General features: G+C 41.2%; 1 protein-coding gene across 2 annotated transcripts in view; it reads right to left on the bottom strand.

Annotated features, from left to right (window-relative positions):
• Mtm1 (myotubularin 1) overlaps positions 1 to 24196 on the bottom strand; it is a 132107-nt gene that overhangs the window by 4909 nt on the left and 103002 nt on the right. For both annotated transcript variants that reach the window (XM_059250753.1, XM_059250754.1), the window contains 4 exons: positions 17508 to 17714; positions 12664 to 12756; positions 11871 to 11984; positions 5080 to 5256 (listed from right to left, as the gene is read on the bottom strand). In XM_059250753.1, the coding sequence (XP_059106736.1) occupies positions 5080 to 5256; positions 11871 to 11984; positions 12664 to 12756; positions 17508 to 17714 (591 nt within the window). The remainder of the gene's footprint in view (positions 1 to 5079; positions 5257 to 11870; positions 11985 to 12663; positions 12757 to 17507; positions 17715 to 24196) is intronic.

Raw genomic sequence — 24196 nt, 5'->3', positions numbered from 1 at the left:
AGAAGCATATTGAGAAATGCTGGGACTCGTGTGTGTGTGTGTGTGTGTGTGTGTGTGTGTGTGTGTGTGTATGTGTGTGTATGTGTGTGTGTGTGTGTGTGTGTGTGTGTGTGTGTGTGTGTGTGATTTATTTTATGTGTATGGGTGTTTTGTCTGCATGTATGTATATGTACAATGTGCATGTCCAATGCCCACAGAGGGGTCAGAAGAGGGATTCGCATACCCTAGGACTAGAAGTACAGATAGTTGTAAGCTGCCATGTGGGTGCTGGGAATTGAACCCAGGTTCTTTGGAAGAGATCAACAAGTGTTCTTAACCATTGAACCATCTCTCTAGCCCTCTTCTCTCTGACCTATATATTTTGATGGCCAAATGTGTTCTCTTGGCACATTGACTGTGGGGTGATGTGGTGGTACTGTGTTCCCCAAAATATTGTGTACCCTAATAAACTTATCTGGGGTCAGAGAACAGAAAAGCCACTAGATACTTAGTTAGGCATTGGTAGCACACGCCTTTAATCCTAGCATTCCAGAGGCAGAAATCCATCTGTTCAAGGATACAGCCAAGCAAGGTGACTCACGCCTTTGATTCCAGAAAGCGAGCCTTTAATCCCAGGGAATGATGGCAGATAACAGAAAGGTATATAAGGCGTGAAGACCAGGAACTAGAAGCATTTGGCTGGTTAAGTGTTTAGGTTTTGAGCAGCACAGTTCAGCTGAGAGCCATTCGGATATGAGGACTCAGAGGCTTCCAGTCTGAGGAAACAAGACCAGCTGAGAAGTTGGCCAGGTGAGGTTAGCTGTGGCTTGTTCTGTCTCTCTGACCTTCCAGTGTTTACCCTAATACTTGGCTCCGGGTTTGTTTTATTAATAAAGACTCTGTAAGATTCATGCTACAGGGTGAGAGAGAGAAAGGCTTCAAAGATGACTCTAAGTTTCCTGATAGGGTGAGCAGAATGGTGATGCCCTGAAACTGAAATGAAATGAAGCAGGGAGAAGAGCTGGAGGGGAACCTTAGGTGTTCTGTTTGGATGTGTGACATTTAATTTGGAATCCCACCATTATTTATACAATAAATAATGCTATCTTCTTATAATAAATAATGCCAAGTCTCCACAGCCATGCTGGTCTGTTCTTAAGTCATATCAATTTTTGTTTTTATATGTTATCATGTACTAATTAAACAAAGAGTTTCATTATAACATTTTTATACATATTATAATTATTTTGATCCTACTGTTGATCCCTTTTCTCTTCCTAACTAGTCTTCACTTCCTACTTTAATGCCTTTTTTCCCTGATGACCCAGTGAATTTAGTTAGGTTTGCTTATAGGAACACGGGTACCTTGTCAGTGGCTGATACACAGGAAGAAATATCTCCCTGTGCCCCAGCAACCACTAACTGAGAATAGCTCCAAAGGGGTGGGGGCAGGGGGCAAGGTCTCATAGGTTACTTCTCCCTAGCTACTGTTAACTGCTTATAAATCCTTAAGGAGGGGGCTAGAGAGTCCCTCCTCTCAGTTATGGTTAACAGCCTATCAATTCTCAGGAAGGGGTGGAACCTCATGAGTCCCTCCCCTTAGCTTTTGTCAACTATTAATTCTTAGGGAGGGGTGGAACCTCATGAGTCCTTCCCCTTAGGTACTATTAATGACCTATTAATTCTCAGGGGGACGGAACCTCAACAGTCCCTCCTCTTAGCTACTGTTTACTGTCTATTAATTCTCAGGGAGGGGCAGAGCCTCATTAGTCCCTTCTCCTAGCTGTTCAGTACTTATAACTTTTTGGGGGTGGGAGATAAAGATTCATGAGCCACTGTCGTCTAGCTATTGTAGACAGCCTCTAAATCCACATTGGAGGTGGGCATGTGAGTACCCCCATGACAGGATTCAGACAAGCACAATCTTATACAGGTCTGGGTCATATAATTCTTGACATATAGGAGGGCAAGTTCTTCCTTGATATTCTCCCAAACAATTTTGGTTATCTAAAAAATAATCTTCCATATGAACATTAAATTTTAGAGTCAGTTTGAACACTAGAATAAGTACATATACTTAGACAAGAAAAAGAAATCAGATGTAACAAAATCATTTTGCTGTGGTATGAGTGTATAATTAAAATGAGTTTTCTAAACTATTAGCAATAAGAGATTAAAAATTTACAAATGAAAATGATCAGTGATGAATATAAAATACACAGAAGTCATTAACCTATAGATACACAAAAAACACTTAAAGAATATAACAGAGAAGTCCATTTCTGAGAGTATGTAAAGACAAGCAAACAAGCAATAAAATTTGAAGTCCAATGACTTCAAATGCTCTACCTGAACTTCTCAATTAGAAATGAGCTGTGAGTAAAGTGTGTGCCCAACTCAGAATGACATACAAACTACAGCATAGCTCATCAAAGAAGCATTTTAACCCTCAAATGATTTTCACATTCATATGCCTTTTTACTATTCTACATGTCAGATGGTTTATATCACTGGGCCTGTTCTTAACTTTCAGTTACCGAGTTTGATGTCACAGCAAGAACTGACAAAGTCTGCTTTTAAGAACAAGCTAACCTTGTCTTCATCAAGTTAAGAGCTCATTATGGAAAGGGGCTGCATATTCTTTTATCTTTCAACATGGGCAGCATATCATTGCATTGTGAATACTGTAGGTGGCCATTAACTGAATACTTTCTAGGTCATGCAAATGAATAATCACTTAACTTTAAAGTGGTTAGGTACATTCTTTCAGTTTTACACTATATAATTTAGAAAGTCCTATGTGATTAGTTCTACATAAGCAGATCTCTAAAGACTTCTCACATACTTAATTCACACCTCTATTATCAGTGTCATCCCCGTGCACTGCAATCATCAGCTTATGTGCCTCCGCCAGCCTGGAGAGTCTTGTCAGCAGAGATCATCTCTCCCTAATCCCTGTATTCTCCCAGTGCAGGACATACAGGAACACTTAGCATTTTATAAAAGAAAATATGAAGTGTCCAGGGATATCAATTTGTGTAGGAATATTACAGTCAGAAAAATCTACACAGGGAAGGTAATGTTTTTTAATAGATGCCAACAGATCATGATATAGAGCAATTAATGTCTGAAAGTAAAAGGTTCCCTCAAAGAACGAACATTCCTGTTTATCCAAGGTCCCATTTTGCTAAACCCTTGGAGAATATGGGGTGGGGGTACTTTATAGAATGTTCTGATGATGATGTCCCTTCAAACTAGCCTCATCAGCAAAATAAAACAAAACCAATCAAAAGGCCCCAAACCAAATGACTTGTCACATAATCGTTGTTACTTTTTTATAGTAAGAAAGAAATTATTCAAGATCCCTTGTACTTCACAAATTTTGACAAGTACAAGTAGAAAGCTAATTGTAGAATCTGCAGACACTGTAAATAGTTCCTCATAGCCAATGGTTAAAAGAAAGCTATGACAAATACAAAAAGCACTTATTTTAGAAGATAAACACTGTTCAGTATGAGTGTGTGTGTGTGTGTGTGTGTGTGTGCGCGCGCGCACACACACACATGCTTTATTTATTTATTTATTTATTTATTTATTTATCTATTTATCTATTTATCTATTTATCTATTTATCTATTTATTTATTTATTTATTTAGAGACAGAGTCTCACTGTCTAGTTCTGGCTGGCCTGAGCTCACTATGTAGACTAAGCTGGAGTCAAAGTCACAGAAATCTGCCTGCCTCTGCCTTTAAAGTGCTGGGATGACAGATGTGATCCATCCTGCCCATCTTATATTTTTAATTGGAAAATAAATATGTGTTCTGTAATGGCAGTTAGAAAAGACCCTGTTTACTTGTTACCCGATGTTCTAAATGCCAGAACTACTGTTCAGTAAATTCCCTCAAAGTACTTCTCAAATTCCAAACTAAATGGGCAAATGTTCTCAAGCTCTGGCACCTGTCACTTTCCAAAAAGAATGCACATTTCAAATAGGGCCGCATTACAAAAGCCTTTCACAGAGACTTGGAAGTGAGGGTACCAGGTTGAAATGAGCAATTCCCCAGTGAGTATGAGGCACAGGATGGTGCACAGCCAGGGCAGGTGTGGAGAAACCAATGAAGCCAGTGAAGCCAGTGAAATCGAGAGTGAAGCTCCCTGCCTAGTCACCCCAGCCTACTACTGATGGGATTACAGCTGAGGCTCTTGCAAGGCTGAACTGTGAAGGGAGTCAATGCCCTACACCACAGGAAAATGACCAAAACTACCAAGAGCCACTATAAACACCATAAGACTCAGAACAAAGCTGTCAGTGGAGGCACTTTTCTTCGAAGCCTTATAAATAGGCTGCTTTTTCTTCTGGTTTAAGATGAAGTTGTGAGAAGGGAAAGCCCACAGAAATGTCTTTATTTAAATGTGAAGTTTTTCACTTCAAAAATCTGCTTCCATTTTGACTGTTAAGTAGGTAGCTAAATTTACTAACCATTGGTATATTGGTATCTTTATTTTAGATATAAAGATATCCAGTAAGAAGCATGCTGATGCCAGCTTACTTCATATTTACATCTCAACTGGAGGGCAGAAAAATGTTTCCTCACTTTTAAATGATCACTTAAGTCTAGTCAGTGCAGAGAACTTCTGAGACAAGGTCTCAAGTAACCCAGGCTTGTCTCAAATTCAATATGTAGCAGAGGTTGGCTTTGAACTTCTGATTAGCCTACCTTTTACCTCCTAAGTGCTAGAATTACAAAAGTGCACACAATGTCAGGGAATTATGTACAGAGTTTTCTAATCATGTGTAAGCATTTCAAGTGATTAAAGCAAACCCTCAGCTAGGAAAATTTAGAAACTTTCTAGAGTTTTAAAATGGCTTACATTATGGTTAAAAAATTACAGCATTCATTTGGGCAGAGAAATATAAGTTTAACTTCAAAATTCATGGTTTAGTAATTCACAACAATTTTAAATTAGGGTTAGTTTAAAAGCAAGTATTTTATTTATTATGTTTGTTCTTAGAATGTGAACAAACCACCAGCACAGCAAACAGTATCATATTAGCTGGGGTGAGCCATACAGTCCATCAAGGCTGTCTTTTCACTTACTTGTTGCTTGATTCTGGGATTCCATCGAATGTAGTAATTCACCCACAGTTCCAAGTGGCGCATACTGGCAACTGGATATAAAACCCGATTGATTTCTTTTGTATAGAAGGGGTTTTTGAATTTGTCTTTATTGCTATTAATTAGCGACCATACAGAAACTGTTCTTTCTGTAAGTTTCTACAGAGAGAGAAAGCAGAAAGGTAAACACACTTACAAACCACCCTGCAGCCTGTGGTAATACAATTCGGGAATAGCACCAGTGATAGGTATACATTATCCTCCATAATAGCTAAGAAAAAGAATCACTGAGTGCATACATCTACTTACTGATATTTGCATTGATAACTGCCTAGCTGAGAGCCACTGTTTCTTCTGGGAGACATGTGATAGATTCACAACATGCCCCCATGGTTGGGCATGCCCTGCAGACCTAGACACTTCCGCTTAGCCATTTCTGGGTCAAAATAGCCATTTCCGGGTCAAAATAGCCATTTCTGCATCAAAATGTCTCGTGTGACCAGGACCCCGTGACTTTACATGGTTACATAAAGCGCGCAGTGCAACCATGTGATCTACGCGCGTATGTGTGGAGTAGCCACATGAGCCTGTGCATGCATGCGTGACCCAGCCTTTATAAGCCAGCGCCATATTCCCTTTATGACCCAGCCTTTATAAGCCAGCGCCATATTCCCGGCTTCCCTCCTTATGCACGTGTCTTTCTCACAGGCCTGTCACGTCTGTCTCTCTCTCTCTCTTTTATCTTAATAAAACTCTTGTTAGTAGATTCTGTCATGTTTCGTGACATTTCCTCGCAGGGTAAGAGTGCCGCCAAATAACTAAAAACAGGGACTCAGAATGCTGCAGCACTGAATGCAATTCACTGACCTACAAAGACAATTCCTGGCTAGGCAAACCATTTATGAACAGATGGGCCACACTGTCTTTTTCATTCCCCTCAAAGGAAAATTAGGAAGACCCCACTGAGTTTCCATTTTTTTCTACTTGTTAGAAATATAAAGTTTAAACTTGTGATTACTTGACAATAGGTATTTGGACAGTTACTTTAACCAACTATCCACATATTTAATCTACATCAGAGCCACATCCAGATATCTGAAAAAAGTGGATAACTGACTACACCAAGTCTTCAGTTTTTAACTGGTATCCATGTTCTCAAAAATCATTTACAAGTTTGTTTTTTATTACATACATTTTACCAAAATTTCACCATAAACTATGGAAAAACCAAAGCTGAGGAATAAAAAATACAAGAAATAAAATTACCAAAATTAGAATCTGACTCTTCCTAGTAATGTCTTTAATAAGACAAGGAAGACACTAACAGCTAAACAGAAATTCCTGTAATGCATGTAGTTCATTTATAGAAATGATAAATCATGAGAACTGTAAAGACTAGATTTGCACTTGTCATCAGGCCTGATGGTTGTTGAGAGAGTCGTTGCTTTTCCCTTAACTGTGAAACTGTTTGACTTTTAAAACCATGTATAGTATATAATACAAAACAGAAAATGTGAAAGATAACCACAATCCAGTACAGATTTTGGTATCAGAAAAGTACAAATGAACTTTATGGTGTGGGTTCATATGGTACTATCATGATTTATCATTGAAGTCATTACTAGGAAGAGTCAAATTCTAACTTTGGTATTTTTATTTCTTGTATTTTTTTATTTCTCAGCTTTAATTTGGTAAAATGTGTATAATAAAAAACAATAAACTTGTGTTTTGTGAGAACATGGACACCATGTGGTTAAAGGGATAAAGTCCATTGTGTTGGGGAACACTCCATGTCAGCAGGAGTGTGGAGTGGCTGGTTACATCTTCTCAGCAGCTAGGAAAGCAGAAAGCAACAACGTCCACCCTGCAGTGAACCACTTCCTCTAGTAAGGTCCCACTTTTGAAAGGTTCCAACTTATGAACCCATGGGGTAGCATTTCACACCCAAACAGTAACAGGTTTCTAGGACCTATTCATACTATAACCAAAGATGTGCATTTTTTTAACCACTATCCTACCCCTACCCCGTTAACTGTCCAACTTTCCATTACTGTAGGTTCAACTCACACAGACTCTTACTGAATTGTTTCTGTGGTTACTAATGCTTCAATTCTACCCATGTTGCACAAAAGGCAGAATTTCATTTTTTAAGGCTGAATTATATTCCATTTATACCATGGAACATATCAATTTTTATTTTTTTATTCATCTGACATGTGTATTTAAGGTGATTCCAGATTGTGACTCTTCGCTTTTGTGAGTAGTGTTTCTGTAAATAGGAATGCACTTAGCTCTTCTACATACAACTTGATTCCTTTGTTCCTTTTTGTGCTACTAAAGTTTGAACACAGGACCACTAAGGTCTATAACCAGACTATTTTAATAATATTTTATTTTTATTTAAGAAAAAGTATTTAGTGGAATGTGTGAGTGCAGGCATATGTATGCCATAGCCTGAATATAGAGTTCAAACAACTCTGTGGCATTGGTTCTCCCCTTCCAACTTTACATTGGTTTTAGGGATCTGTGCTGGCTAGTTTTATGTAAACTTGACATAAGTTAGGGTTATCGGAGAGGAGGTAACCCCATTTGAAAAAAAATGCCTCAGTGTAGACAAGCCTGTAGGGTGTTTTTTTAATTAGTGATTGATGGTGGCAGGGATGGGGGGGGTATCCCATGGTGGATGGTTCCGTCCCTGGAACCTGAGTTCTATAAGAGATCAGGCTGAACAAGTCATGATGAGCAAGCCAGTAAGAAGCACCCCTCCATGACCTCTGTATCAGCTCCTGCCCCTAGGATCCTGCCCTGTGTTAGTTTCTGTCCTGACTTCCTTCAGTGATGGACTATGTGGAAGTGTAAGCCAAATAAATACCCCCCACCCCGCGCGCTGCAACACACGCACTCAAGTTGCTTTGGTAATGGTATTTAATCACAGCAATAGAAACTCTGACTAAGGCAGGAATGAACTCAGATCACCAGGCTTTTGAGGTAAGCACTTTTACCTACCCACTAAGTCATCTCTCTACTCCCTATTTAAAAAAAAAAATGAGACAAGGTCTCACCAAGTCACCAGGCCAACCTTGATCTTGCTTTGTAGCCTAGACAGTGTTTTAATTTATGATCCTCCTACCTCAGTTTCCATAGTAGCTGGGATCACAGGCCTGACATACCTGGCCTGGCTTTGATTTCTTTTGGATATACAACCAGTAGTATCAGGCTTGCTAGATAATGGAGTGGTTCTGCTTTTAATTTCCTGAAGAATCTTCATACTGTCTTCCATGAAGCTTGAGCCAACTTGTGTTTTTAATTGATTTATCTAGTACTTGTCTTCTTATCCTCCAAGTGCATGCCTTTATTGCTACCACATAGCTATCCAGTTGCAGGTGTTAACTACTGGCACGGTCACAATGTCTTTCTTTCCCCCATTCCTGCCCCACATACAAACTTTTTTTCTGCCACACATCCTTAATCCACAGCACAGCTCTGACTAACTCAGTGTTTAGTAGTTTCATTCTGATGACTATGCACCTGCTGTTTGCAGCTGAGCTCTCCAGCTTCTGTCCTGTGATTGCTTTCCTTTTCCTGCACTTATTGATTTTCTCTTGATTTCACAACTGTTTACTTTTCTTGGCATTTACTAACTCAACTCCAAGCTCTCCTTATTGTGTCACATGCTGCTAAAGAATCTTAAGCACATCATATGACCCAAATGTCTCTGTCATAGGAGCTTCAACTTACACCAGTTGTTCCTTTGCCTTGTGGTCAGCTCTCATCAAGAACTCCTGTGCTGGAGCCCTTACTCTGGGAATTCTGTGCAGCCTTTTCTTTTCATGGAGTGCATATTTTGGCCACTTCCAAAGGAAGGCACATTTGGGGAAGTAGGTTACTTTTTTAAAATGTGAGTTTGTGTATGTATGTGCACATGCACATGTATATTTGTGTGCAAGCTAGTCACTAATCTAGGTGTCATTCTAAGAAATGTTCCCCATCTCTTTAAAGACAGGGCCTCTCATTGGCCTAGAGCTTATCAATTGGGCTAGAATGCCTAGTTAGATCTAGGGATCCCCCTATATCTACATGCACAGTGCTGGATTACTTGAATGCCCCCTTTGCTTAGGGTTTTATGTGGGTTCTGGGGATTGAACTAAGGTCCTCACACTTGCAAGGTAAACACTTTACTAATGGAGCTAACTCCACAGCCCATGAAGTAGATCATTCTTGATGCTGTGTTCTCTGAGAGGATCTTTGTTCTCCTTTCATGCATAGGTGGTAGTTTGGTAGCTGCAGAAAGCTGGCTTGAAGTGCTTTCCTTAAAAGTCATCTGTGCAATACTGTCACTGAAGAATTCCAAGTCGTTTTGATTTCTGTTTCTTTGCAAATAGAGCATGAATATTTTATACCCAAAATTCTTGGGACCAGAAGTGCTTTGGCTTTAGAATTTTTGTTCTGATTTTGGAATAGTTGCATATACATAATGAGATATGTTAGGGATAGAATCCAATCAAAACATAAAATTCAATTATGTTTCATATAAGTCTTATACACATATCCTGAATTTAATTTTATGCTATACATTGATATGATTGCATTTTTGTATTTTTTTGTTTGGAGACAGGGTCTTAATATGTAGGCCAGCCTATCCTGGAACTCAGTATATAACTCAACTGGCCTGAAACTTGTGATCCCCCTGTCTTAACCTCCCAACTTCTGGGATTATGGGCTTGAGCTACCATGTCTAGCTCCCCCAATTCCAATTCCTTTAAAAATATAACCTAGAAGTGAAATTCTTGGGTTGTATGTTAATTCTACATTTCCCTTTTTAAGATGCACTGTTTCCCATTCACTTAAAAGTTTATGAGATTTCTATATCTCCCAGAGAGATATAGAATAAGCACCTGGTTCCAGAATACTTGGAGTGAGTCACGATTGTTATCCTTTCCTCAGAGGGAACCTCTGCCAGGGTCCTTACCTCCAAAGAGGGATAAAGGAGAAAATGGGTAGCTTATTCTAAACATTTCTTCATGTTACTTTCTCTTCCCACTTTGTCCCAGAAAACACACTGGCAGGGTTCAGTCCTGGGGCAGCTAGGTGTTCTGCAAGGCAGAGTGAGCTGGTGCTTGGCTACTCTGCTGCAGCGTTCAGATTTGAATTTCTCAAGCTACAATATTTGTTACTTATCTATTGGTTTTTCACCTAAATTTTTTGTGAGTTTCTCATTTTTCCTATTTTTTATAGGTTCATGCCCTTCCACTTTTAATTGGATTTAAGATCTACTCCATGAGCTGGAATCCATAACTGAAATTTTTAATGAGTCCAAGAACCTAAGCCTACACAGGTCATGGGGCCAGGGAAAAACCTACTACTAATAGTCTCTCAAATAAACATAGCAATAAAATGATGTCTAATGACATACTGCTATATCTAAAGATCAGTGCGCACTTAGTACACACCAGAGAAGCTGCTTCTTGCAGTAGATGTTAATTAACGCAGAGACCCATAATTGGACAAGGTGTATAGAGTGAGAGACTTTGGAGTATTCAGCCCCAAATGGGATGTCTTTATCAAATCCCCTGACTTCAAGTTCAAGAATCTATGTGGAAGAGGAGGCAGAACAACTCTAAGAACCAGAGTTGGTGATTGACTTCTGGGAAACAGCAAATTCCAGACACAGGAGCACAGATGCACATATGAACTCACAGAGACTGTGACGTCATGGACAACTGCACAACCTCAAGCCAGACAAAATCACGGAAAGGAGAAGTGGACACAAAGTCCCACCCCTCATCAAGAAGCTATGTAAAAAGGATAGCTGTTGGGAAAGGGAAAATCAGTTTTCATCAATGGAGTGTGACCCTACTCCAGGGCAGGTCTGTGGTGGTATTGTGTTCCCCAAAATATTGTGCACCCTAATAAACTTATCTGGGGTCAAAGAACAGAACAGCTACTAGATACAGAGGCTAGAAAATGGTGGCACTCACACCTTTAATCCTAGCACTCCGGAGGTAGAAATCCCTCTGGATCTCTGTGAGTTCAAGGCCACATTGGAAACAGCCAGGCATGGTGACTCACGCCTTTAATCCCAGAAAGCAGCCTTTAATCCCAGGGAGTGGTGGTAGAAAGCAGAAAGGTATATAAGGTGTGAAGACCAGAAACTAGAAGCATTTGGCTGGTTAAGTGTTTAGGTTTTGAGCAGCAGTTCAGCTGAGAGCCATTCGGATATGAGGACACAGAAGCTTCCAGTCTGAGGAAACAGGATCAGCTGAGAAGTTGGCCAGGTGAGGTTAGCCATGGCTTGTTCTGTCTCTCTGATCTTCCACTATTCACCCCAATAACTGGCCCCGGGTTTGATTTTATTAATAAGACTCTCTAAGATTCATGATACACAGGCCCTGTGTTTTTAGTGGCCTTTTTCTCTCTCCCTTTCTCCCTCTCTCCTTCTCTCCTTTCCTTACTGCTTCCCTACCTACTTACCTACCTACCTACCTACCTCATTTTTAAAAGAGAAAGACTGTCAAGTGAGATAGATAAGGGGAGGGAGTAAGAACTGGAAGGATCTGGGGAACTGGGAAAATGTTATCAAAATACACTTATGAAATTCTCAAAGAATAAATGCAAAAATTCCCTTTACATAACTTTTCATGTACCTCCACAAGGGAGAATTTGTATACTTTAAAAATTATTCCTCAGGGCAAAACCAGTGCTTCATAAACACTCATATTTTTCTTAGATTCACTGTATAAAGCCTTCACAAAAAATAGTAGTGTTTTGCTTACCTGTCTTTCTCGAGCCGATTCACAGTTAAATAAGAAAGTACCAAATCGACAGCTATACAGATGATCCAAGATCGTAATCAAAAAGCGTTCATTGAACTCAAAAGCTGTGGGGAACTAGATAAAAACAAACAAGCAAGCATACATGAAAAATCGTGTCTGTTCTCTAAAGGAAGAAGAGCATGGTTTCCACCAGACCAGAGTGTCAAAGTAAGAACTTATGGTGTATTATTGTTCACTTTGAATTAAAAGAAACACACAAATACATATACACACTGTGGCAAGAGAAGATGCATAGATGGATGGTAAGAGGGTAAGAGTGACTAAATGCTACCACACTGTAGAACTTTGGGAAGGCCTCACATACTCCATAGTTTTTTTCCTTTCTGTCTGTCTTTTTTCTTTGCACTTAATATAAGACTGACATACTTTAATATGTACCAAGTCAAGGATGAAAAAGGAAAAGGTGGTCAAAAGTATACTTTTTAAAGTATAATCAGTTAGCAGGCATACTTACACAGAAATGCCGAGGCACTGTCATCCTGCTGGCCTTCCATTAGAACAGGTAATCCAGTTAAAAATTTAATTTTGTAAACTTTATATGGAGTATTATAGATATACATAATAGTAGTAACTAAAAAAATGAATTCCTATGTCCCTCTTGCTGGGATTCAATCATTATTCACTCATACCTATTTCATCTTTATTTCTGTCCTGCATTATTTTGTAGGCAAACTTCAGATGTTATAAGATACTATTTAAACATTGAGTGTATATTCATCCCACACATTCTTACCTGTTTTGACATCTGCCACACACAGTCAATAAACTGGAGAAAAATAGGAGATCGGTCAGCATCAGCATGATTTTTATCACCATGACCTATTCTCTGAAATGAATTGATGAAAATGATTTAATTCACGGGTACAAAACAGAGAAAGCATATAACTTACAAAATGTCACATACATGTACACACACCCACACAGCCATGTGCATTTATACACTTATTAACACACACACTACAAATACACATAAAACAACAAAAATGAGCAAAGCACCATCAACCTATGTAACTGTTACAATTATTTCATGACTACAATGTTGTACAGGTAACAGACAGCTACAGATAGAGGTGACTGGAGTATCCTGCATGGTTTATTCTAGTTTCACTAGGTTTCTTGGGGAAGAAGAAGCCTGGACATTTCAAGGCTTGAAATCATGCCCAAAGTATAGTTATTATTATTAAAATGCCTTCCCCTGCTAGAGCCCAAACAAAACTCTCACAATGTCTTCATTAAATAGTGACTACTTCTACTTGAAAATGTTACTCATACCATTTGTGAAATTTGGATGAAGGATAAAAGCTGATCAAACAGTATTTTTATTAGCATGATATATATGAGAATCACCATGGATGCAGGTAAAGGAGAGATGGCCCAGGAGTTAAGAACACTTGCTGCTCTTATAGACCACTTAGGTTCAATTCCCAGCAACCACAGGGTGTCTAACAACTAGCTCTAACTCTAGTACTAGGTGACCTGCTGCCCTCTTCTGGCTTCCAAGAGCACTGTATGCATGTGGTGCACAAATAAACATGCAGACAAATCACACCCCCAACACAAAAAAGAAATAAATCTGCTAAAAAGATGCTCATTCAAAGGAAACCTGGAAACAAGACCCAAAGATATGAATTGCAATGATTCCCTTAATGATTAAAAAATGTGCATCAAAAATAATAAAAAGCCTCAAGTAAAAACCTGCCATTTTGTGAAGTACATTTGTTCCTGATAGTTATATTAGCCCAGAGAAAACTGTCATTATATCTCCCTTCTTTTGTGAAATCTCAATTTAAAAATCTTTCCTTTTTATTTTCTGAGACAAATCTTCCTTTATAGCATAGGCCTGCAAAGAACTCCCTGGGTAGCCTAGGCCTGCTTGGAAATCACCTGGTAGCCTTGGATAGAACTCACTGAGTAGCCTAGGCCTGGAACTCACTGGATAGCCTTGGCTGGTACTCACTGGGCAGCATCAGCTGGAATTCACTGGGTAGTCTAGGCCTGGAAATCAATGGGTAGCCTTGGATGGAACTGACTGGTAGCCTCAGCTGGAACTCACTGAGTAACCTTGGATGGAACTCACTGGTAGCCTCAGCTGGAACTCACTGGGTTGTCTAGGCCTGGAACTCACTGGGTAGCCACAGCTGGAACTCACTGGGTAGTCTTGGTTAGAAATCACTGGATAGACCAGGTCTGGAACTCACTGGGTATCCTTGGTTGGAACTCACTGGGTAGCCTAGGCCAGTAACTTACTGAGTAGACTCAGCTGCAACTTACTGGGTAGCCTAGGTCTGGAACTCACTAAGTCGCCTTGGCTGTAACTCACAGGGTATCCTTGGCTGGAACTAACTGGGTAGCCTAAGCATGGCAATCAAAGGGTAGCCTAGAAATAGAACTCACTGGGTAGCCTTTCCTGGAACTCACTAGGCCTAGAACTTACTGGGTAGACTTGGGTGGAAATTACAGGGTAGCCTTGGCTAGAACTCACTGGTTAGCCTAGGCATAGAATTCACAGAGTAGCCTAGGCCTGGCCCTCAGTGGATAGTCTTGGCTGGAACTCACTGGGTAGCCACAGCTGGAACTCACTGGGTAGTCTTGGTTAGAAATCACTGGATAGACCAGGTCTGGAACTCACTGGGTATCCTTGGTTGGAACTCACTGGGTAGCCTAGGCCAGTAACTTACTGAGTAGACTCAGCTGCAACTTACTGGGTAGCCTAGGTCTGGAACTCACTAAGTCGCCTTGGCTGTAACTCACAGGGTATCCTTGGCTGGAACTAACTGGGTAGCCTAAGCATGGCAATCAAAGGGTAGCCTAGAAATAGAACTCACTGGGTAGCCTTTCCTGGAACTCACTAGGCCTAGAACTTACTGGGTAGACTTGGGTGGAAATTACAGGGTAGCCTTGGCTAGAACTCACTGGTTAGCCTAGGCATAGAATTCACAGAGTAGCCTAGGCCTGGCCCTCAGTGGATAGTCTTGGCTGGAACTCACTGGACAGCTTCAGCTGGAACACACTTGGTAGTCTAGGCCTGGAACCCACTGGGTAGCCTTCGTTGAAACATAGTGAGTAGCCTAGGCCTGGAACATACTAGGTAGCCTAGGAGTAGAACTCACTGGGAAGCCTTGGCTTGAACTCACTGGGTAGCCTAAGTCTGTGACTCACCAGGTTACATAGGCCTGGCTCTAATTGTGTAGACTCAGCTGGAATTCCCTGGGTAGCTATGGCTAGAACTCACTGTGTAGCCTTGGTTGGAACTCACTGGGTAGCCTAGTCCTGAAACTCACTGGTAGCCTCAGTTAGAAATCATTGGGTAGCCTAGGGCTGGAACTTACTGGTCAGCCTCAGTTTGAACTCAGTAGGTAGGTAGCCTAGGGCCCCAAACTCATTAAGGAACTCACTGGGTAGCATAGGCCTGAAAGTCATTGGGAAGCTTTGGCTGGAACTCACTAGGTAGACTAGGCCTGGAATTCATTAGGTAGTCTCAGCTGGAATTCACTGGGTAGTCTAGATCTCAAAATAAATGGGTAGCCTTGGTTTGAACTCACTGGATAGCCTTGGTGGGAACTCACTGGGTAGTCTTCAGCTGGAACTGACTGTGTAGCTTCAGCTGGACCTCACTGGGTAGCCTCAGCTGGAACTGACTGTGTAGCCTCAGCTGGAAATCATTGGGTAACCTAGTGCTAGAACTCAGGGGTAACCTTGGCTGGAACTCATTAATTGGGTAGTTAGATCTAAAACTCAATGGGTAGCCTCAGCAGGAACTCATTGGGTAGTTTAGATCTGGAAATAAATGGGTACCCTTGGTTTGAACTCACTGGGTAGTCTTCAGCTGGAACTGATTGTGTAGCCTCAGCTGGACCTCATTGGGTAGCCTCAGCTGGAACTCACTAGGTAGCATAGGCCCACAACTCACTGGGTAGCCTTGGCTGGATCTCATGGGGTAACCTAGGCCTAGAACTCAGGGGGTAGCCTCAGTTGGGACTGATTGGGTAGCCTATGGGTAGAAATCACTGGGTAGCCTTGCCTGGGACTCACCTACTAACCTAGGCCTGACCCTCATTGGGTAGCCTCAGCTGAAACACACTGGGTAGACTTTGCTGGAACTCACTGGAAAGCCGAGGCCTGACCCTCATTGGGTAGCCTCAGCGGAAACACACTGGGTAGACTTTGCTGGAACTCACTGGAAAGCCGAGGCCTGGCCCTCACTGGGTAGTCTTGGCTGGAACTCACTGGGCCGCCTCAGCTGGAACACACTTGGTAGTCTAGGCTTGGAAATCTCTGGGTAGCCTTCGTTGAAACATACTGTAGTAGCCTAGGCCTGGAACATACTGGGAAGACTTGGCTAGAACTCAATAGGTAGCCTTGACTGGATCTCACTGGGCAGCCTTGGCTGGATCTCACTAGGTAGCCTAGGCCTGTAACTCACTGAGTAGCCTAGGCCTGGAACTCATTGGGTATCCAAGGCCTAGAATTCACTGGGTAGTCTTTGCTGGAACTCACTGGTAGCCTAGTCCTGGAACTGATTATGTAGCCTAGGCCTGGAACTTACTGGGTAGGCTTGGCTGGAACTAACTTTGTAGCCTTTGCTGGAACTCAATGGGTAGCCTTTGTTGAAACTCAACGGGTAGCCTAGCCCTGGAAATCACTGGATAGACTAGGCCTGGAACTCACTGGTAGCCTTGTTGGAACTCACTGGGCAGGCTAGGCCTAGAAATCACTGGGTAGCCTCAGCTGGAACTCACTGGGTAGTCTAGGCCTAAAAATCATTAGGTAACCTTGGTTGGAACTCACTGGGTAGCCTCAGGTGAAACTCATTGGTTAGCCTAGGCCAGGAATTCACTGGGTAGGCTCAGCTGGAACTCTCTAGGTAGTATAGGTTTGGAACTCACAGGATAGCTTTGGCTGGAACTCACTGGGTAGCCTATGCTAACTCAGCCCAGAACTGCCAGCCTAGGCCTGGCAGTCACTAAGTAGCTTAGGCCTGTCCCTTACTGGGTAGTCTCAGCTGGAACTCACTGGGTAGTCTCAGCTTGAACTCACTGGGTAGCCTTGGTTGGAACTCACTGGATAGTCTTGGCTGGAACTAACTGAGTAGCCTAGGCCTGGAAATCACTGGTAAGCCTTGGTTGGAAGTCACTGGGTAGCTTTGGCTGGAAATCACACCAACCTTCCTGTCTCAGCCTCCCAAGTCTCAATTTATACATTTCTTTTCAGACTTTATTACATTACTTTTGAATCTAACTAGAAATAGTAAAGATGGATGAACCCTAAAAAGATTTCCATTATCCCAAGTTCTTACAGACTTTTCAAATTGTAAAGAGGTCTTCATTTACATTCCTCAGATTTTTTTCTTTGTTTGAGACAATGCCCATGTAACCCTGGCTATTCTGGAACATGATATGCAGATCAGGCTGGCCTGGAAAACTTTGGGATCTACCAGCCTCCTCAGTGCTGGGATTAAAGCAAGTGCCACTTTTCTTTGCAACTCCTCAGACTTTCATGTCAGAACTGAATAAACTACAGGAACCAGTTTCTTAAAATCCCAGCTGATTTTAAAGGACAGCTTTAGTGTTTACTTACAGATGCAAATTTATGTCCAAAACTTATCCACTCTTTTTGTACCAATATTTCAAAGCCTTCAATACTCCTGTAGAAACTGTCCAGCATCAGCATGGCCAGGGATGTCAGCTGAGCAGTCCTGTCCCATCCGTCACTGCAGTGCACAAGCACTGAGCTCTTCCCTGAAGAAACTTTGTCTGCAACTTGAATGGCTCCTGTTAGAACAAGCTGGCAGAGAAAAACATGCAAGTCAGCAGCAGGGAGAAGCCAGAAGCACTGATAGCATTCCATTGTCAAAGTGCCATCCATTTTCACTCTAGCCCAAGTCCTGCTTTCAAATGTCAATGCACATCACAAACCAGAACATCAGGAACATCAGGATCCTGGGAAGTTCTCTGTGTAGAGATCACATTCAAATGCTCTGAGATTTTTTTCAGTGCTTCAGTCCTTTGCATGAACAAGTGATATCCTATTGTATGAATAGTTATTTATCCATTCTTCAGCTGATAGAAATTTGATAGTTTTTAGCATCTGTATACTAGAAACAAGGCTACTGTGGACTTTTGCATTCTTAGTTTTTGATAGGACATACCATTTTCTTTCTTAGGTAAACATCTATAAGTGCAATGACAGGACCATATGGCACATATATGCTCATGGAAAATAATGTGTGCTTATTTAAAGAAACAAATTTTAAGGAAAATATTTATACCACCTCACATTCCTTCCAGTATTGTTTGAGGGTTGTAACTTCCAAAGTGCTTAACAGTTACTTTGAGTTGATTTTAAAAACATATTACCGTGTGCATATTTGTTTATGACTTCATTCATGTATATGTGGGTAAGCATGCCATAGTGCTTGTGTGGAGGTCAAAGGACAACTTTATGTAGAGTCTGTTATCTTCTTCCACCTGTGTATGTGTTCTGGGGACTGAACTCTGATCACCAGGCTTGAATGGCACATATTTATCTGCTGAGCCATCTTGTTGGCCCTTGAGCTGATTTTCTAAGGTTTATTCCATGCAGCACCTCAAATTCTAACACCATGCTTAGAATGCACTATGATCATTTTAACTAATTCAAAGAAACTGAAAAAATTCACTGATATGTATTTAAGGAAAAGCTAGATTATGTGAACCATCTGACAAATGGAATATATGAAAGCTTATTATTTTTACATGAAGTCATGAGAGACAAGTAAACAAGAAAAAAGTTAGGGGACCTGTTGCTAGAGTTTTCCTGCCTGGCCCACAGTCAGGACAAATCTCTCTCACCCGCCAGTCCCACAGCCACTCAGATCCAACCAAATAAACACAGAGGCTTATATTGCTTACAAACTGTATGGCCGTGGCAGGCTTCTTGCTAACTGTTCTTATATCTTAAATTAATCCATTTCCATTAATCTATACCTTGCCACATGGCTCGTGGCTTACCGGGATCTTCCCATGCGGCTTGTCATGGTGGCGGCTGGCAGTGTCTCTTTCTCAGCCTTCCACTTCCCAGAATTTTTTTCCTTGTCCCGCCTATACTTCCTGCCTAGCCAATGGCCAATCAGTGATTTATTTACTGACCAATCAGCAACACATTTGACATACAGACCATCCCACAGCACTTCCCCTTTTCTTTTCTTAAAAAGGAAGGTTTTAACCTTTACATATCTCCAAAGTCAGCTTGGTATATTTGGGAATTTGGGCGTAGTTTCTCTTACTACTTCCTGCTGGAGGGGGGCGCTGTATCTTATGGGGATACAAAGAAAATTTTAGAATTATGGAATAGTCCATGAGGGTATGTCGTCTGAGCAAGTTGCCTTGAAACCATTCTGGATGTTGGATCATCAGGGCCATGGTGTCATCGGAGACCTTTCAGGGGGTCTTGGCTGGTCAAACCTGATGTATCTTAATCTTGAACAAATCCATAGCCTCTGGCTATCTGTGGAAACAAAAGCAGAGCCTCCTTTCCAAAGCAACATATCCTTACATCCAAATTTTGAAGTCAAGGTACCTTTAAAATATACATTTTGGCATAACTCAACAGCTTTTGTAATCAAATGTTTTTCTTTAGTTACAAATATCAAAGAGAACATAATCCAGATTCTCTGTGTGGTAGCCATCTTTACGTGGCTTATTTTTTTATATTAGCTTGAGCCTATTCCTTTTAAACTGCAGCATTCTAAGCCTGAAATGGCGCAGTGGCTGCTGGCTCCGCCCACTTCAGCTTCCCAACATGGCGGTGGTCCGCTTTCCGCCAGCTCTGGGAACCGTAACTCTCAGAAATAGTGGGTCTACACTTTTACCAAAGTAGCGTGTAGCCCAGAAACCTCTTTTTTTGTTTTGTACTAGCAAAGGCTAAATCCACCACACAGCTTAATGTGCCACTTGCAGAGGCCTCATTCCCACCGTACTGCAGGTCGAGAGCACACACTAGGAACCCGCCAGTAGCTCAAACCGGCAGCTGCTGCTCATTTGAGAGAGACAATTAGGAAGCTGTTTTTAGCTCCGTTTTAGAATCTTTTTTTTAAGTTTTTAGGTGGAAACTCTTGCCACCATGTTGGACGCCATTTGTTGCTAGAGTTTTCCTGCCTGGCCCACAGTCAGGACAAATCTCTCTCACCCGCCAGTCCCACAGCCACTCAGACCCAACCAAATAAACACAGAGGCTTATATTGCTTACAAACTGTATGGCCGTGGCAGGCTTCTTGCTAACTGTTCTTATATTTTAAATTAATCCATTTCCATTAATCTATACCTTGCCACATGGCTCGTGGCTTACCGGGATCTTCCCATGCGGCTTGTCATGGTGGCGGCTGGCAGTGTCTCTCTCTCAGCCTTCCACTTCCCAGAATTCTTTTCCGTGTCCCGCCTATACTTCCTGCCTAGCCAATGGCCAATCAGTGATTTATTTACTGACCAATCAGCAACACACTTGACATACAGACCATCCCACAGCAGGGACCAAAGGATGGCAGACCATTAAAAGCACCTGTGCAGAACTCAGTGCTCCTGAAATGACTCCTGCAATCCGTTTGCAGTTTTAACCTGAGGCACTTGTGCTGAAAGTGCTGTTGAGAAACAGTGCTAACATTCTAGATTACTGGAGCCCAACTTAATGAAATTGGAGTTTCAGCACACTGTAGGGGGCAGCTCTCCCTCAAGATGTAGTAGGAAGGTTTCTCCAGTCCCATGGCCCACTTATAAAATAATCACTCAGATGCTTATATTAATTATAACTGCTTGGCCCTTAGCTCAGGCTTATTACTGACTAGCTCTTATATTTAAATTAACCCATAATTCTTATCTATGTTTAGTCATGTGGCTTGTTATCTTTTCTCAGTTCTGCCTTGACATCTTGCTTCTTCTGTGTCTGTCTGGTGACTCCTGACTCAGCCTTTCTTCCTCTTCCCAGAATTCTCCTTGTCTGCTTGCCATGCCTATGCTTCCTGCCTGGCTATTGGCCAATCAGCATTTTATTTGTCAACCAATCAGAGCAACACATATTCACAGCATATAGAACGACATGCCACAGCATCAAGACGTGTCTCTCATTTACAATAAAAAGGCAATTATTTTAGAAAATTCTAGATGTTTTCTAATTATCAATCTCCATAGTCATTCTGACTTGGGGCAACTGTAATTATCTAACAAAACAAAATCTGGTTTTCAAAACTAAATTGCTGAAAACAAATAATTCGGCATTCTTGTGACAGAGAAAGCAGCAGGTTCTAGCCAGTGGATCTTGCTAATGAAGACAAGTGATAGTACCAAGAAATTCATTAAGCAGCCACAAGACGCTGAGATGAGACAAGCACAGATTTTCCTCAGCACTTAGAAATACAGTCCAAGTGTCGCACCTAGTTTGCAAGATCCAAGTTCAACACTACCTGCCCTAAACTGCTAGGATTTAACTGATGTGTGAGAAACTGAGGTAGATCCTGTTACATGTGCACATGTGGGCTCCTCAGTGTTCTCACAACTACACTGGTCATGTGAAAGAACAGTCACAATTTCTTTTTTAGTTTTGAATCTCCCTCACTAGGGACAAAATTATCAAGTCTGATGGGGATCTTCTACATTTTCTACATTCCTTAAGTCCTAACTTATATACATCATCTTTTTCACACAGCCTTGCCTCATCATTTCCCCAGGCACCCAAGACAATGAACCAGTTGTATTTTCAACCAGTTTTTCTTTCGTCTTTCTGCTGTAAGATAGGGGCTTTTCCCCACCTTCCTAAGGTCTCTAATACACGTCTGCATGCATGCATTCATTTTCTCTCCCTCTCGCTCTTCCTCCCCCTCTCCTCCCTCCTGCCTTCCTCTATTTGTCTAAAAAAGAAAAAAGAAAATATTTCAACTCTGCTGAAAGAACAAAGAAAGCAAAAGTTGGGAAACATCTTTCTAAATTCTGCTGGTTTCTTTAATTGGACTTTTGAGCATTTCCTCATATTATTAGCAACCATAGTACATGATTTACTTCATGACTGCACAGCATTTCATTATATAGATAGAACTCTTCTTCTATAGTCAGATTATTTCCAATGGTTTTCCACTAATATAAAAATTACCATATACTAAACTTCCAAACTGTGTTTCTTTCCTTAATAAAACATCCAAGTTCTCTGTCTGAAAACAGGTTGAAGCATCCCAAGACTTGAAAGCCTTTCTTATAATCACTAACCATTTCTTTCTCTTTTATCTAGCTTTTTTTTTTTTTTGCTGGCATGCATGCATGTGTGCTGTGTGCCGTGTGTGTGTGTGTGTGTGTATGTGTGTGTGTGTGTGTGTGTGTGTGTGTGTGTGTGTGTGTTCAGGTGTATGTGTAGGCCAAGGTTGACATTAGGGATCTTCCTCAATTCCTCTTTATTTAGTCATTGAGGCAGGGACTTTCTTTTTTTTTTTTTGGTTTTTCGAGACAGGGTTTCTCTGTGTAGCTTTGCGCCTTTCCTGGGACTCACTTGGTAGCCCAGGCTGGCCTCGAACTCACAGAGATCCGCCTGGCTCTGCCTCCCGAGTGCTGGGATTAAAGGCGTGCGCCACCACCGCCCGGCTGAGGCAGGGACTTTCAATCTATCCCAGAGCTTATCAATATGGCTAGTCTGGCTAGCCAGCCTGTTCTGAAGAGTTCCTTTTTCACCTTTCATAGAACTAGAGTAACATACAGGTAGGTTGCCACACCAACTTGGCATTTATATGGTCCTGAGGATCAAAATTCCAGTCCTCACACTTGAGTGTCAAGTACTCTAGACACTGATATATCTCCCCGGCCCTTATCTAGCTCTACAAAGGTATAATTTATATTCACCACTGTAATTTCCAACTCTAACCCACATGATATTGCCAACCACCCATAGATGTCTACCCTCTTGGGTTCTTTCTAGACATTCCAACATCTTTGGAGGTCTTGATGTCTCTCTTTAGGGATGACTTCACTGAATTCCGCTTTTCTTCTATGTTGATTTCAAACCTGACTGGGGCTCCATTCCAAGTCTTCTGATCTTCTTCTCATCTGGAGCATCTCTCAGGATACTTGATAAAGGGCTCAGCCGAAGTTTAGTGCTCAACCACTGACTCACAAGCTCACATGTCACTTCCAAGTCTCTATCTTGAGTTCTACTTTACATGAGAACTTGCTTGACACATCACACCAGAGGATGGCCTACCACTACCTCCAAAGCATAGTGTTTCTGTTAAGTCTAGTCAGGACTGCCCTTCAACTGAAAATGGAAGCATCATTTTCTCAGGCAAGTGGGTGCACCCTCCTTGTGGCAGTCTTCATTTCTGAAGCTCTTACATCAAGATAATCACAACACAACACAGGCTCGGCATAAGAAGCAACTTGTATCTTATCTTTTAGTAGCCTCTGCATCCTTGTATTGACACTACTATTTTGAATCTTCTTTTTCTAAACATTCTTTTCTCTTGTACCAATTACATAATCAACCCCAAGAACAGTTCCCTACATTACCAAATTGTTACTCAAACCCTGAGATCTCTTGCCAGCATTTGATAGTCAAGGCCTTGGCTGCCTGGCTTCTTCCAGATCTCTTGCTAGACCAATATCACTTAAAAATGTTTCTTAGTTTTATAAACTTCATTATTTATTGCAAATAAATTAAAACATGCCATTCTTGTCAACCTGAATTCACCTACAATAGTTTCTGAGTGCTCACCTCAGCTGTCACCTTTAAAATGGATTCCCCATCCCTCTGCTTTCTTGAAGGACTACGTCAAGCCTATTTTTTTCAGTTGACTTTGCTGAAACACAGTATCTTAGAATATGATGTTTCCTTTTACACCTAACTTCTTTGACCATCTAGCTACCTTCTTAAGGGCCCTTTTCTCCTTCACAAGTTCTACCATGATGATCTGCATTAAAACTGTGCTATTTAAAAATGTATTTTAAAGTTTAGCAATACAGGAAAGCTGTGATGGTACTGCAGCTGGTTCCCAGATACCTAATCCAGTTTCCCTTCTTAACATCACTGCAAAGGATATTTGCCACAACTAAGAAACCTACATTGATACATCACTACTTACTAAGAAATTTATCTTTAAGTTTATTGCTTTAAAAGTCCATACTTTATTCATATTTCCTTAGGGTTTTTAAAAATATTTATTTACTTTATGTGTATTTTGTCTGCATGTATATCTTTGTATCGTGTGTTTACCAGTGCATGCAGAGGCCAGAAGAAAACATCAGATCCCCTGCAACTGG

The sequence above is a fragment of the Peromyscus eremicus genome, chromosome X (genome assembly GCF_949786415.1).
Source record: "Peromyscus eremicus chromosome X, PerEre_H2_v1, whole genome shotgun sequence".
Classification (NCBI taxonomy): domain Eukaryota; kingdom Metazoa; phylum Chordata; class Mammalia; order Rodentia; family Cricetidae; genus Peromyscus; species Peromyscus eremicus.
This window is presented reverse-complemented; position numbering and strand designations above follow the sequence as displayed.